Genomic DNA, 15,349 nt, shown 5'->3' with positions numbered 1-15,349 from the left:
TTGAAAGAGTTGAAGTGAAAAGAACATTGTCAGACCCAGCTACTCTGTTGATACATTAAACACTGAATTCTTTGGTGATGAAACATCAGGGTTTGTTGGAATGAAGGTATGATGCTGTGTCTAGCATGTGTTCAGTAGCATTACCGCATCATGCAGATATGAGTTTTTATAACCTCTGTAGGATTAGGTGTTGAAATAATTCATCCCCACAATTCAAAAATGGTCTGACCCTGAACCTTTCATGGTGTTGGTTTTAAAATGTGTCATTGTGAGATTCAAAGTAACAGGCCACATTAAATGAGAACTGAAATGGGTTAAGTAGTGGTAAACATCTATCTCTTTCCCACTGTGAAACAGGGAGAACATGTTTTTTACCCCAGGGAAACAGTTTTGGTGGTACTCTAACCAGAGCTGTTTGGCCAGCTGCCCTTTAAAGAGCCAGTCTATTTATGCAAAGTTTAGCTGTGGAATGTTTTGTGTCAATTATTCAGGGACTTAAGACCTTCACTATCATGTGGATTGAAATTCCATAAAATATCATCCCTTACAATTGTAAAGCTCTTTTTTTTCTTCCCATTTGCCTATGGGACTAAATAGATAGCATCCAAAAGTTATCTGGGTTTTGCATAGATCACATTTTGCTAATGGGTAGCCTGGCTTCTCTGAGAAACTGGGGAGCATTTTTGGGGGGCACAGTGCAGTTGTTGTAGCAACGAGAGTGAGTAGTGAATGAAGCAGATGTCAGAGTAATCCATCACACTGCAGCTCCCACTCCTCCTGAGGAGCAGGCCCAGACTGGGACACTTTCATCACTGCTCCCTCTCACTCTATCTAGTACTGACCTACAGACTAGACTTTAATACCACATTTGTTTGTTGATTCCTGTACTGTTTCGACATTGTATGGTAAATAAGAGGTCGATTTTATTTTACACAGCAGTCTAACTTGGGAATTAATTGAAGACACACACAATACTAGTAAACTGCTGAGGCAACATTTATTAACACTGTTTGAAACATGACTCAAAATTCTGTCCAATCAGATAGGACAACACAAACATGTACTAAAACACATTTGGCAAATATTTGCTGACCGTTAAGGTTTCTGTGTCATCATATTGTAAAATAGGCTCTATAGAGACAGACAATTTAAATTTGTCTTTGGTAAAACTGTCTCTATGTCATGATTCATGACAAGATGCTACTCCATGAAGGCTGTTGGTAGTGATTTCTACCAACATGTCAGCCAACTTAATCTGTTCAGCTAATCACTGGTAACAATTGGGATACATGTAAAACTTGAAGAAATTTTAAATCAACTGATGTAACAGCATCCTATTCTGTCAATGCAGTTAACCAAGCGAGTTCTGTGTACAGGCATGTATCAACATAACATAACTGGCTCTACCCCTATTGTCAATATTTAAACAGATATGGAATGCAGTTATAAAAGGTTTTTTTACACAAAGAAACAAAATAAATAAAAAATTCATATAAAAATAATCTCTCATAAAATATATCCTATCAACCAAGTCAACAATGGGACAATGTCTGGATGCGCAAACATACTTAAGGCTGTGTAGGAGAGAATTAGCTTTAAGTCACTGTTGTCAGTTAAACAGAATCACTAGGGTTGTCATTTACAACCTCTATGATTTTCCAGACAACTAGCAGCAACAAGAGGGGTAAAAACAACAACACAGAAATATCTAATACCACAATTATTCTGACCCCATATTTCAGTAGTTAAAGTATGTGTTTCTTTTTCTAACAATGGAAACAATTTTTGTTCCAAACAATTGTCTTGAGATCTGACATTTGACTTGGCTCGCAAGTAAAGTTTTGTTACTGACTTGATAATCAGCTTCCATATTTCTGTTCCATCTTAAGCATCTCCAGTGTTTTATCTTGGAAAAAGTAAGCTGTGCACATATTGTATGAGAATTAGAGGAGTAAGGTAGAGTATTATTTGTATCTAAATGTGTATGTCATCTGTACATTTCACCAGTTTTAACTATTAATTCAACAATTAATTCTGATAAACATCAGTAGTTTCATTAAATAAATTAATATTAGTCTACTCACAAGATTGAAAAGTAAAATGACTGTCTTTAACATCTCAGTAGATTTAAGGCAAAATATCAGAAGGTCCAATTGTCCAAAGAGTCGATGAACTAAGATACAGAAATCTATACAGACATCCAATACAAATGGGCCACACATCAGCAAGGTATCACACCAACAATGGTTTACAAATGGGTCCATAGAGCAGTCTTTGGAGCCATGGACCAAGTCAAAGTTATTCTCAGTGGCAACTCTGTCCAGTTTCATGTCACGGTAGATGTCCATTGGCAGCAGCACAAAATAATTAATTAATAATTAATAGTATTCTCTGAAATAAACTGGTGTTCGCAGGCAGAAAAGTTGTGTGCCTGTGAGGGCCATAAACACTGCAAATATAGGACATGCACTGACTGATGCAGGCCAAAGATCAGAGCAGGAATAATATTTAGGTATTAGGTATTCTTGTTCTTACTGTATGTCCACAGAGAACCCTGTCAAAAGTAAAATACCTCTCTCTCTCTCGCTCTCACACACACAGACACACACACACACACACACACACAAACACACACACCATACATACACACACACACAGACACACACACTACATTCACATAGAGTGCTCACAAATAAACAAACCTAGAATAAATGTGCATATAAATAGGTGTTCAATAAATATTTTCATTTACACGTGTACACCTCTGTCCTCTCACTGCAGGTGTTGCACTTGACGTAGCAGCACCAGAGGAACTTGCAGTTGCACTGCCACACACGGGAGTACTGGTGTGTGTTGTAGCCCCGGCCGCAGCACATCAGGTCACAGCTGTTGGCCTGCTGAGCCGTCTTGTTGCACATGCGGCCCTGAGTTCCTGTGCTGCCCGTCACAGAGTCTGCCTCACAGTAGTTAGGGGACTTTTCTATGTACACCAGATCTGTATCCATGGGCTTGCGGAAGGACAAGGGCTTCTTGAACTTTAGGAAGGTAGGCCTCTTGTTGCGGCTGGCTCTGACAGGTTCCACGTGCACTGCTTGGTTGTATTTGTCCTTCAAGATGTAGCCCAGCTGACGGAACTTGGGCAGGGTGGTCCAGCAGGTCTTGGTGGTGCAGGAGCCTGAGACACCATGGCACTTACACTCCAGCCTCATGTTCTTCTCCAATATCTACAATCAAGGGAAACTGACCATTTAAAAAGATCTGAAACTGTTGGCTATTACTATGACCTATCTATTTAAAAAATTAGTATATAAAGCATAAGAACTTCTAAATTAATTGGGGAATCATAAAATACTTTTCGTGGCATGGGAACAGTGTGAATTTACAGTGAAGGTAGTATTGCATATTTCATGGCATTATTTCAAACAAACAGCCATCAAACATTAACAAAGCCTCAATTGGTATGTGGTCTAAGCTGAAACATATCTGACTACCCCGTTGTATGGACTGTTCTACATAATACAGAGTGGTGTTAAGAATGGATATGATATAAACATTGTATGAATGAAGATTGTCGAGTACCTAAAACAGTAGTCTTGTGTGCAGTATACACAGATAAACCCAGGGATTCATGTTTCAATTTCTTTGTGCTGCCTATACTGTATGTGCTGTATCCTTAAAATAAATCCCATTTATACTATGTATGAACAATAAATACTTGATTTACAATATAAATCTATGGTTTTAACATGTCCACTGTAATCTACCTTTGTACGTAGACTAAAAGACAAACCTTTTGCAAATCCAAAACAAAAACGGCATACAAGTAAAGGACACAAGAATTAACTTCGGAAAACGTGTCGTTCAAATGAGGATATTGGCAGCCCTAAATCACCATTTCAAGGTTAGATCTACAGGTTTGGTTGGCAAGTGTTTGCATGGTGCATCTCTTACAGCACATGGAATGACATCAGCTAACCCTCTTAGTGAGCGGGAACTCTTATGTTACAAAAGCCTCACCCAGCTTTTTAATTATTCCACTCTCTCTCGCTCTCTTGTGACTTCAGACATTCTGGAGTCTCCTGGGTAATTGTCAGAAGCCTTGGGTGCATATCTAGTTTAGTTTGGTCATGCCTCTGTTCCCGGATAAACATTTCATTCAAAGAGGTTATTGAAGTGAAGTGTTCATTTTTTTTTACATTGTTTGCATGGCACCTTTTAGGTCATTGTTTATTCTTCTTAGACACTTACCAAGTTTGCCATTAAAGCACTGGCACCTGGAACACTATTAAAGGTGGCACAACAAACAAATTACAGGCTGCCAACTCCCCTGCAAAACTCATACTGATGCCAGTAATTAATCCAATATCCCCTGACCAGACCACTCAGACATAATTCCTATCTGGCGTATACATATGTAAACACGGAGCAAAATCTATGTAAAGTGGAAGAACATCAAAGACCACATAGATTAGATATTTCTCCTAACAATGTATTAGCAGTACAAAAATTCAAGGTGCAATCAAGTTCTTCCACAGACCCCTTTAATCTTCATCTGACAAGCTCCAATTTTATCTGCTCAAGAGTGTGCATGGGATTATAAATCACAACACCAAGGTTACAGTGGTGCAATTGTTAACCCGTGCCATCACAATCCCCTACACTCTACTTCCAGACTTGACCAAGTGGCTTTATGCTGTGGGTTAAACAGTGGGATAAGCTATTAAATTACTGTAGGGATGAGAATTAGCTACAATTACATCTTCTGAGAAATAGGATAATATTGATATTGAATACAGTATACTAACTTCAAATAATTAGAACGACTGCAGAACTACCAATAAGCACAGTCATAAAGCACACCTACCTTACGCCCCGCCTCGTTGTTGTGTAGATTCATCAGTGTCCTGGCATTCTGTTTAATTTCCCGAGCATCCACAAACACCTTGGAGAAGCCCAGGCCATAGCGGATATCAGCAGAGCACCCGCCCCACTTCCAGCCCTCGCCCTGTTGGTAGAAGCCCTGCTTCTCCTTATCACACCCGCAGTCGCTCAAGTTGCCCTGGGTGCACGCTGCAGTTATCGCATGGGCCACACCAGCAGCAATGATCGCATAGGTGAACGCAGCCTCCTTACTGCCTAGGAGAGAAAACAAATTATTTATAATGATTTCTGACAACAAGACCCTCTTATTCAGGCAGTAGTAAGCCTCCTTACATACCTGACATAGCTCTTTCAAACCAAATCATAAAACACATGAGCTGAGCCAAGTTTTATTCATTTATCATGCATGCTTAAAACAGATTAATGATAAAAGGGGATGAGGGCACCAAGAGGGCTCTAAGCATTGTGCTGTTAAAACATACAATCAGAAGTGGTTTTGTTTGCACTTTGTGGACAGACAAGCTGAAAAGAAACTTGAACACACTCTGTATAATCCTTCATTCTAGTATCAAACACAGCACTAGGAAGAGACCTTCTGATCCAGGGTTGCAATTTCAAGGAATAGTCAAATGTTGGAGGACTACAATGACCAAATGTGACTCAAGAGATAACCCAGAGGAGTTATACAGTTCTACAGTATATGTTTAGACTTCAGTCTGGCCCCTGTCCCAGCTTCCGTCACAAGTAGGTTCCACCCTGTGGAGGTGAGCCTGAGAGGCATGCAGACCCTCCCTAGATGGGCTGGCAGATAAAATTGATTTCCACTCTATAAATCAGTGCTTCCAGGTCAACAGCATTCTTAATTAAAACACAGATACCCCTTACAGGTCAAAAGCTGAACAGTTTTCAAAAGCATTAAAACACATGCATTCTCTAAAAGATTACAATGTACAATCTTGTGGGGAGATTTTCCTGTATAAAGTAACTGATAATAGTCTGGATTCATACATTTAACACTCTTAATGACAAAAAATATGGATGTGGTTTCTATTGTTAATTTTGGCACCTCACGCCAAGCCAACCCCAAGTTAGGTACTTTATCTCACTCAGTATCTCACTTCATAATTACCAAAGAGACCATAGTCAATGTTCTCACTGTTAATTATGTATTGCACATTCCATTTTGTATGACCAATACAGTGCAGTGAATATATTGTGCTGAAAAGAAAACATGTAGAATAAGTGTTTTTCAAAGTGAAAGACGCCATTTGAAAAACAGGACGTGTGACGCTTCTGTATGAAGTCAGAATGTTTACACATTGGTATAAAGATTCAAGCATAATCTTTTTGTACAAAGTAGTATCCAAAGGAGCTTGGGTACAATAGTGTATGTGCTGACCTGCTTGCAATTGCAGTCTTCAAAAATCCAACTATACACATCAGTTATGTGTATACCTAAGATTGACCTGATGCCAATCAACAGGGTTCATATTTAAAAGAAATGTTAGTTTGGATGCTGGAATACATATTTCTTCAACATCCCATCCATGAGTCAGACAGTTGTTTTTCCTGGTGTGTTGGTTCAGAAATGTACACTTTTATCAAGATAAAAGCACAAACATAACTGATAAAAAAGCTATAAAACTACTCTGTTATGACAAGAGTTTCATTACTTTTCCAAAGGTATCTGAATCAGTGGCTTAAAATGATATGTCAAACTTCCCTTGCCAAAATCTGCTAATGCAAAAGGTTAATGTATAAACCCAGCACATTTTACTTGTCTGGACTTGAGGCATTTATGCTTTTAGGGGGAAAGTATTTTATGCACATACTGTAGTGGTTGAGCTGAACTAAAAAGGGGTGTTCTACAGGATAAAACAACAATATTATGAATATGTATTTAAAGATATAGGTATAGCAGACACTCTGAGTTTTGCTAAAGCATTTAAATGCATATAAGTATGTTATCCACAAGCACCAATAACATAAGGTGATGTGTTTAAATGCTTTTAATCCCAAAGTGGGATCAATCTTTCCAAATCAAAAATATACCTCCATCTGGACAACATACCAGCACAAACAATGATATTTAGCATGCCCTTCTTTAAGTGTATGGGGTCTACTTTAACCAAAATGGCAACCTTGTTAAAGTTTGTTCATACAGATCTCTACCTGAAGAACTGGACATTTTTCTTTTTCCATTTGATTCAGTAGCATGGACATTCAAATGTTACCTTGTATAGTCAGAACATACAAGGTATAGAGTTTTCAATTCTAATGAAGAACATCTAAGTTTTACACCATGCTGAATCCAATCACAAGATCATGATTGAGACGTAATATCCTTTGGGTCTCTGATGCAGAGGACTAAAAACAGATGCAGTCTCAATGTGGGCAAATTCAATAGAGAATTTCTTTGTGCCATATAAAATGACTACAGTGATGACAATGATGAATATTGCACTGCATAAAGAGAAAAAATCCTATGTTTATTTCCGGGACAATCTGGTGATTTGAGAAACCATTCCCCCAAGTCATGTTTTACAGACAACCAAGAGACAGTAAGACCTATTTTTTGGTACTCACTAATTAAACAGGTGTAACCAATAGCAGTCCGATCATTATAGCAAAGGTTGACAAAGTGGAACAAAATTCCACCAAGTTCTAATAGGGATCCCATTTACAGCTCTGCCTCTTTCTCTACTGCTTGATTCATTTGTTAAGATTAGGTAGTTACAACTCTGTAACTCTTTGTAGATAGTAACAATGTCCAACAAAGAATGATCATTCATAAAAATACAGCCTATGCATTTAGGATATGAGTTGACTCAGGAGCATACAATGTAATTAGGTCTTCAAATGTTTCAGTAACTTATTAAATATAGGTTGAAAATACAAGCTACGTGTATCAATTAATTGGTGTAATTATTTGATGTACGGTTATCGTAAATTAATCTGTAACATACCCACTTTCAGCTCTTTTCCAAAGACAGTTCTCTCGCCCAGGGCAGAGCAGTTCCATCTCCCATGTTTGAACTGAAATTGGCACTCGTTTATCCCCATTTGAGCCCCCTCTCCGATGACTATGATAGCATCGGGTCGGCTTTGACAGATAGTCCTTTGACGAGGAGCCAAACCTGGAATTTTGTTACATATTATACTCGCTCCCAATGCAACCACAGACGAAAAGCCCCTGTAAAATAAATACATTATAATGGATCACTGATGAATAAGACCATACGCAAATTAAGGAGGTTATAATTTGTCCATCATTTTGATATAGCCGATATATATTTATTATATATAAAAAACCTATCCTCCTATGCAGACCTTGCAGGGTATGGGTATGATTAGCCTAAGCGTGATTTAAAGGTGAGGCCAACCTTTACCAATGTCTACACAAAAATAATTTTCCCCGAAGTTTTCCATCTAACTTCTACCTTCTTGCTCTACACACTATCAGGTCTGAACATGTACGAATATGCGGGCTACTCACCCAATTTTCAAATATACAATTCCCAAGCAAAGAAAAATGTGAAAAATCCAGCGGCGTGTTTTTCTACTCATGGTGTTCAGCCACTAGATTTGAATATGATTGCGATAATTATGCTTTGCTCTATTAAGCAATGCTCCACCGGTGTCTTGCTCGTCACAAGCGGGAACTCCAGTATAAAATATCAGCGGCAGGACCACATTTCTTGAGACAAATAAAAGTTCCTTTGAAATAGACGCGAAATATCCTTGAGTTGGTCTTGAGTTCGAGTTCATGTGGCATTGGATGTCTGTCTCAGGTAAACCTGCGCGCTTTCACCCGCACTTCTGCAAGTTCTAGGTGTCTATCTACCTTGTCTTTGGGGCGTGTTCCCCAAATAAATATGCCTTTCTTGGAGGTGCATTTACCTGTTTAAGAATAAGTGGTAGAAAGATTCGCAGAATCCCCCATTGAAAAGTGTAGGCTAGACACCCATATCAATATAATAGTATTGATTCTTGAAGCTATGAATTAATATTTATATATCAAAATTGACTTCAAAATATATGTTTGGATATGTTTCTTTTGAAGAGAAAAAAAAAACCGCATCCATCTACCAGGACATAACTCCGCCGATCTAGACCGTTTATTTATTCTCCATCTCTCCAAGGCCCCTCCCACTCCCGAGTAAAATAATCAATTTGACTTTTGATAGGCTTGCCTGAAAAGACAACCTTTTGCCCATCAGGACCTTAAAATGGTTAAAAAAGGTCAACAGCATTTGTATTGGGTTTAAAAAGTTTGTTTATATCATTAATCATAATGATTATTTCTTGTATCAGTGGGCCAATTCTGACATTTGACATATATTCACATCGTAAGACATATGGTCTACAGCGCAGTTAATCAAATTGCACTCAAATGCATTATAGTAACTTGGTGTTTTTTGTCACCTGTTGTGAGTGTGGTATTATTATTTTATATTTTTGGAACGTCCAAAAAATACTTAATTGTTTGTGCAGTCTCATATATTTTACAATTGCACCATCTGCAGGTGGTAATGACCTACTGCAGTGGCCTGAGTTCATACATAAAACATGTTTTACATCATTTACATTTACATTTAGTCATTTAGCAGACGCTCTTATCCAGAGCGACTTACAGTAAGTACAGGGACATTCCCCCGAGGCAAGTAGGGTGAAGTGCCTTGCCCAAGGACACAACGTCAGTTGGCATGACCGGGAATCAAACTGGCAACCTTCGGATTACTAGTCCGACTCCCTCACCGCTCAGCCACCTGACTCCCATTTATCATTTATCAGCTGTATTTTCTGAAGTAAACTGTATACAAAAAAACGCCTACTTAAAAACGCATGAACACATTCAATGACAGCAAACAAAGCATTAAGTCTTTTCAAAGATCAGCATATCTTTATATTGCATTACCTCACTACATTTTCAGAGCTACAGTAAGTCATTCGGTTTTCAGGCTGTTCCTCCAACTATAAAATCAGCTACAACTACAAATTTTAGGCCATCTGAAATCTGTCTTGTCATAGGCATAATGGTTAGCATGCAAGCAATTTATAAACTACAATTACCCAATTTGCATGCACCGTTGCAGATCAGCATTGACCATGCAGAGATGCATTTATGGTATTGTAATATAAACATGTCTGTCTGAATACAACTTTGAGAACATAAGCAGTAATTCAAATGGTTTGGAAAAGATGATGTTCTGCTTCTCAGGGAAGGCAATAGATTGTATAGTTATCATCTAAAAAGGGTAAAATCCCTACCCTTGAACTATACAATCTACTACCTCACACTGCTTAAGCAATAACTGACTTGTAACCAGGCGATACCCTACATCACTTTCTCAGAGGTGAACAACATCTATTTTAGTCACAAAAATCTTTTAACATAAAAATAAAGGTTGAACAAGGAATGTAATATAATTTGAAAGTTGATTGCTGGACATCCTTATTCAAAATCAAAAGTACTAAAAGCAAGTTGGAGACAGAAGTATCAGTGTCACGTTGAGAAAGACAGTAGATTGTATAGTTATCTCCCAGTGTGGGTGTGACCCTAAAACTATACAACCTACTACCTCATCCCACAGTGCAACCCCATTCTCTATGTCATCAAACAACTTTTAAATGTTGTCCAGGCCTGCAAACAACCCCATCCTTTGGTAATGGCCCAAGTCCACTAGATCTTCAAGTCTGTCCACATTTCAAAACAAGGACAGGGGTCATAATCTGTGAGTAGAGAAAAATAAGACATGTTAAATGTGATTAATAATTCACATCAATCGTTATCATACCTGGTGATGTCTATGCTGGGCTGCAATCTGACATAACATAAGACGAAGACGAGTCTGTAATCTATAGATCTGTAATCAACAAAATACAATAGGCAATTTTCTGCGCATTGCAACTACAGGCTATCAAAACTCACTACTAGTAATTTAACTACAAACGACTTGCCATTGGCTGCCAACGTTAGCCTGCAAAACACACATTTTATTTTGTTTAGCTAGTTAACTGCATCCAAACGATACTGCGACAGCGGGAATGTTGGGTACTTAACTTTAAGAGCAAGATGGTTTGTACTAGCAGTGCCTAGGACTGAGCTAGTTACACTCGTGTGCTATTGTTTGACTGTTAAATTAGCTAAATTAGGTGGGCTGGCTAACTGGCAGACACCTGGCCGTTTCCCCACACACAGGATTCCTAGATGAGAAGCATGTGGCGCGCGAAAAAAAGCTGATTTTGCAGGCAGGTGAAGCTATCTCAAAGTTCTGATACTCATTTTAAAGTGTCTCTGAACTGGGATTACATACCAGAATGCATAATGTTTACTAGCTTTATGGTATCCTCTGCCAAACTTCAATGATGTTGAAGCAAACTAGGCACCCTACGCGGCATAGCTAGTTAAGCGTGCATTCTACGCACTAGCTAGCTGAACTGTAAACGGGCTAGTTCACTTCACAATTGCATTCCAATACATGTAGCTAGATAGCCTGCTAACGTGCTAATGTTGTTAGCTGGCTAGCTCACGTGTGCTTTAATAAAGAAAACAACAAAGATAGGATAATTGTATCCGCAGATAGTACAGATTATAATTACGATGCAACGCATGGTCAATAGACTATTTAGCATGTTACCCAGCAAAGGAAATACCATTTGTCTTCCTGTTTGCTTACCTGGTTTAAAAAAAAACTAGCTAGCTCCCAGAAAAACAATCTCGTCCCCGTCAAACATCGGCAGGGTTGCCAGGTGTGTAATGTTATCTCCCCCTATCAGAGCTGCCTATTACGTGCATGACAACGCACGTAATAGACATAGAGATTTATCCGTCTATTTTATGGTATTGCATTATTTTAACCACATATTCAACACATATTTTAGATATGCAATGTTATAGGCACACGCACACAATAATAGATAGATGTTTACTGACCCAGCAAACACACCCAGTTTGGCACTGTAGGATTCCACTTTTGGGCTGCACTGTAATTAAAGCCCGCCAAAAGAGCTATTGTTTTTTTGGCAAATAGCTGGCCCATAATTATTGGCCAGGTCCTGGCAGCCCTAGTAAAGGTCGACAGCCCAGTATCAGCTTGTAAGAAGACAAGTGATGTAAGTACTCGTGTTTCTATACTCTTTGGTACTAATCTACTGTACTGTGCTAACCGTGAGCTAGCATGTTGTATGCGCTAGCTTAGATAACCTGCTAACATCTGTAGAGCTAACTGCTAGACTAGTAAGTGAAAGTTCGCAGTTGCACTTACTAGTACTGATTTTTGTGGTTTCTATAATATGTATACCATATTTCTTTGAATAAACGCCGGCGTTTGTTAAATCACGTTCATTTTTGGTGCGGCGTTTATTAGAGGGCGGCGTTTAATTGGTCTTTCAAACAGAGGAAGCTCGTTTTCGGCCTACATCATATACATTTTCAGTTCACTGGCTACAGTAGTTCACCCCTACGACACTAGCCTCTACTGTATGAATGAATGAACGAACAATCTAACCAAAACATATTTAAACCCGAAGGAAATATGGGAATTAGGTTAAACTGAAACAAGGAATGTGATGTATAATTGTATGAAATGTATGATGAAAATTGGCTAGCAATTTCGCCAAGCAAATACCAAGAAATAGGTTGCAGCAGTTTGTCTTTCAACTACAGTTGTAAAATCCGTGATGGGACTGAGCTTGAATAGCTTCGGCGACTTTTTATAGTACAAAATCGCTGTCAATCAAAAGGAGATGCAGTCTTTCGACAGGCCCTCCAATCATCACGCGGAAGCCCAGCGTCCAGGCCAGCCCACTCCTCCATTCAACCCCAGAGACGCTGAGCGTCCAGGGCGGGACATAATCGCAGCATTTATCCAATGACCGTATAGTTTCGAAGCACTGAAAAAAATGAAATGGAATGACTGTGGCGCTACGGGAATGTATGAGATGGAAATCATTCAGTCGACCTGCTAATATATGTAGCTGATTCTGAACGAACTCGTCTTCGATATGAACGTGTTCTAACGCATTTAAAATGTTAACACAATAGTAAATATTTGACCATAAATTTTTTGAAATGTTAGGGGGAGCTGAGCTTTCCTTGCAGTCTTAAAGAAATCGCCACTGCTAGAGTACTAATATAGCTAGTAGCTACTTCTGGAATTGCTAAATTCGTTTAATGGGGCAATGGGGTTATCACTAACTGTAGGCTATCAGAAGGCACATTAGACGTCGTTATTTAGTCACACAAAAGCCACTAAAACTACTTTTATAGCTACCATGTACCATGTTTCCATCATGAGGTGTTTAATATGGGCGGAGCTTATTGTTGATTACGAGTGTAGTAGAACATTTAGATTATAACATTACATTGCTATGGTAAAGAATGCTTTTTGAAATTACAAAAAAATATTCTGGATCTTAAGGCACTTGATTATAATGTGTACAATGTTTACTCAGATGTTTATGGACGACAGAAAGGAACATAAAATGGAAGCTCTCTGCAAGGAACTGTCCTGTCCGGTGTGCTTGGACCTTTTCACCCCACCAGTCATAGAGTTGCCGTGCGGACATAATTACTGCAAAAAGTGCTTAAAAGAGACAGTTGTCGCTCAAAAATCTACTGAACCAAACCAAAAATTTCCCTGTCCAATGTGCAGAAAGGTAAGTAACATGATTATGCATTTTAATATGGATTCTTCTGCAAATATATGTCAATTCTGATAATGTACTGTATTTTAGGCATTTGCTCTGGATCAAAAAGGAATCAATGGAATGAAAAGGAATATGTTTGCTGAGAATGTTCTGGATAAAGTTAAAGAGGGAAAGATTCTGGAAAATAAGGAGGCAAAGCATGTGCCAAAGACACAAATGTGCCCTGAGCATAATGAAAAGATGTCACTGGTAGGTTTTGAATACGCTTCACTTCATCTCAACATGTTGGTAATTTAACAGTTGTTATACAGATTTGGAGTACACCATCAAACAGCTAACTACATTATATCGTCATGTGTTATTTAATTTCAGATATGTCTTGAGGAAAATACACTTATTTGCAGCTCCTGCAAGCTTTTTGGAGATCACAGCACTCACACAGTGTCCAGAATATCTGATGTGTATGAACAGAGAAAGAAGGGCTTTATTCAGCTGATGAAGAGTCTGGAAGACAAACTGAACGTCAATGCAAAACACATTGAGGTACAAAAAAAATAGTATGTAATGCGCTATTAATTACCCCCCCCCCCTTCCTTCCCCATATGTATGTAAGATGTTCAGTTTTTATATCATGTTTAATTGATAATTAAACTTATTTTGTCAGAATTTGGAGCAGCAAAAAGGGGATCTGCATTCAAACACCAAGGACATTGAGGGATTTCTTCAAAAACTTGGCAATTGCATGATCAAGGAGATCCAGAAGAAAGTGGCTAATATGATTTTCAAGGTTCACACTGAGTACTCCATAAGATGCAAGAGTTTGGAGGATGGCAAGGAAGAGCTTAGTGCTCCTCAGGAGATCTATGCAGTAATGAAGAAGCACCTAGATGTCAACAAATGCCCCACTGACTTTTTGAAACAAGAGAGAAGACTCTTCTATGAGGCTGCGAAGATTCTTGATCCTAAAGATCTGTCAGCCAACTACAGAGAAAATATTTCCCTTGGCAGGTATGTGGAAGACCTCCTGAAGGGCATAGATTTCAAGAAGATGGGCACTGTGAAAAGGAGCAGCTTTATGAGGAAAATATCTCAAGATCTGAAAGCATGGAAATCTGGCCGCACCAACTTTGACTTAACTGCCTACAGGAGTCTGGATATTATGCTCATTAAAACAACCTCTCTTGAGTCTGACTCTAACTGTGATGAAGACTGCAGTTTGAGTTGGGAGATCCAGAGCTCTTCTGACGAGGAGGATATATAAAGACAATAACAAATTGGGCACTTACTTTTCAATAACACATTCAATACATAGGCAGCATATTTAGTGAATTGTCTCTGCTTCATTTTTTATTATTACTATACTGATCAAATTCCCCAAACCACCTCAAATGTGTGATATCTTTTTATGAATGTGTACCCTCTGATGTACACATTAACTGTTTCTGCCTAGTCAAAGTTTAATTAAAGATATCTTGAATTGCATACCAAGCAAAATGACTTTGCAGATCTCTGTAGTTAAAAGTGGACACGGTAACTTTTTGATATCAGAAATTTGTTTTGAAAAAATAAAATACAAAGAGTACATGAATGAAATGTTAAATGTTTTTTAATGGTGACATAATAAATGTAAAAGAAAATGTCAAACCACACTTAGCACGTCAAGGACATTTATTGTCGGTAAATTATTTACAAAATGTAACAATGAAAAAATAGTGCTTCTTGAAAAGTTCCATAGGACATGGAACTTGAATGAATTCTTTGTTTAAGTTGATCTTGTTAAATTATTTCTGCACATTAGCAGTGTCAACAGCCCTAC

At 38.4% G+C, this 15,349-nt stretch overlaps 2 protein-coding genes across 3 annotated transcripts; one reads left to right on the top strand and one right to left on the bottom strand.

Moving 5' to 3' along the window:
• Nucleotides 1–989: 989 nt before the first annotated feature.
• On the bottom strand, nt 990–8,574 carry wnt7aa (wingless-type MMTV integration site family, member 7Aa). 2 transcript variants are annotated; one of them, XR_010876583.1, is made up of 5 exons: nt 8,378–8,574; nt 7,848–8,074; nt 4,865–5,136; nt 2,085–3,224; nt 990–1,921 (listed from the first exon to the last, which is right to left on the bottom strand). XR_010876583.1 is itself a non-coding variant. In XM_067234989.1 (4 exons), exons 1-4 carry the CDS (start codon nt 8,446–8,448, stop codon nt 2,745–2,747), a joined length of 1,050 nt encoding a protein of 349 aa, XP_067091090.1. In that variant the 5' UTR covers nt 8,449–8,574; the 3' UTR covers nt 990–2,744. The 2 variants fall into 2 exon arrangements, 1 of the variants encoding a protein (XP_067091090.1); XM_067234989.1 differs by having other exon boundaries at nt 990–3,224.
• A 3,259-nt stretch (nt 8,575–11,833) lies between these two features.
• LOC136948065 (tripartite motif-containing protein 54-like) lies at nt 11,834–15,116 on the top strand. The gene is made up of 5 exons (XM_067242334.1): nt 11,834–11,997; nt 13,339–13,542; nt 13,621–13,782; nt 13,906–14,076; nt 14,198–15,116. The coding sequence occupies exons 2-5, from the start codon at nt 13,339–13,341 to the stop codon at nt 14,792–14,794; spliced, it is 1,134 nt and encodes a 377-aa protein (XP_067098435.1). The 5' UTR covers nt 11,834–11,997; the 3' UTR covers nt 14,795–15,116.
• The last annotated feature ends 233 nt before the right edge of the window (nt 15,117–15,349 follow it).

This window comes from Osmerus mordax, chromosome 1 (genome assembly GCF_038355195.1).
Source record: "Osmerus mordax isolate fOsmMor3 chromosome 1, fOsmMor3.pri, whole genome shotgun sequence".
Lineage (NCBI taxonomy): Eukaryota > Metazoa > Chordata > Actinopteri > Osmeriformes > Osmeridae > Osmerus > Osmerus mordax.
This window is presented reverse-complemented; position numbering and strand designations above follow the sequence as displayed.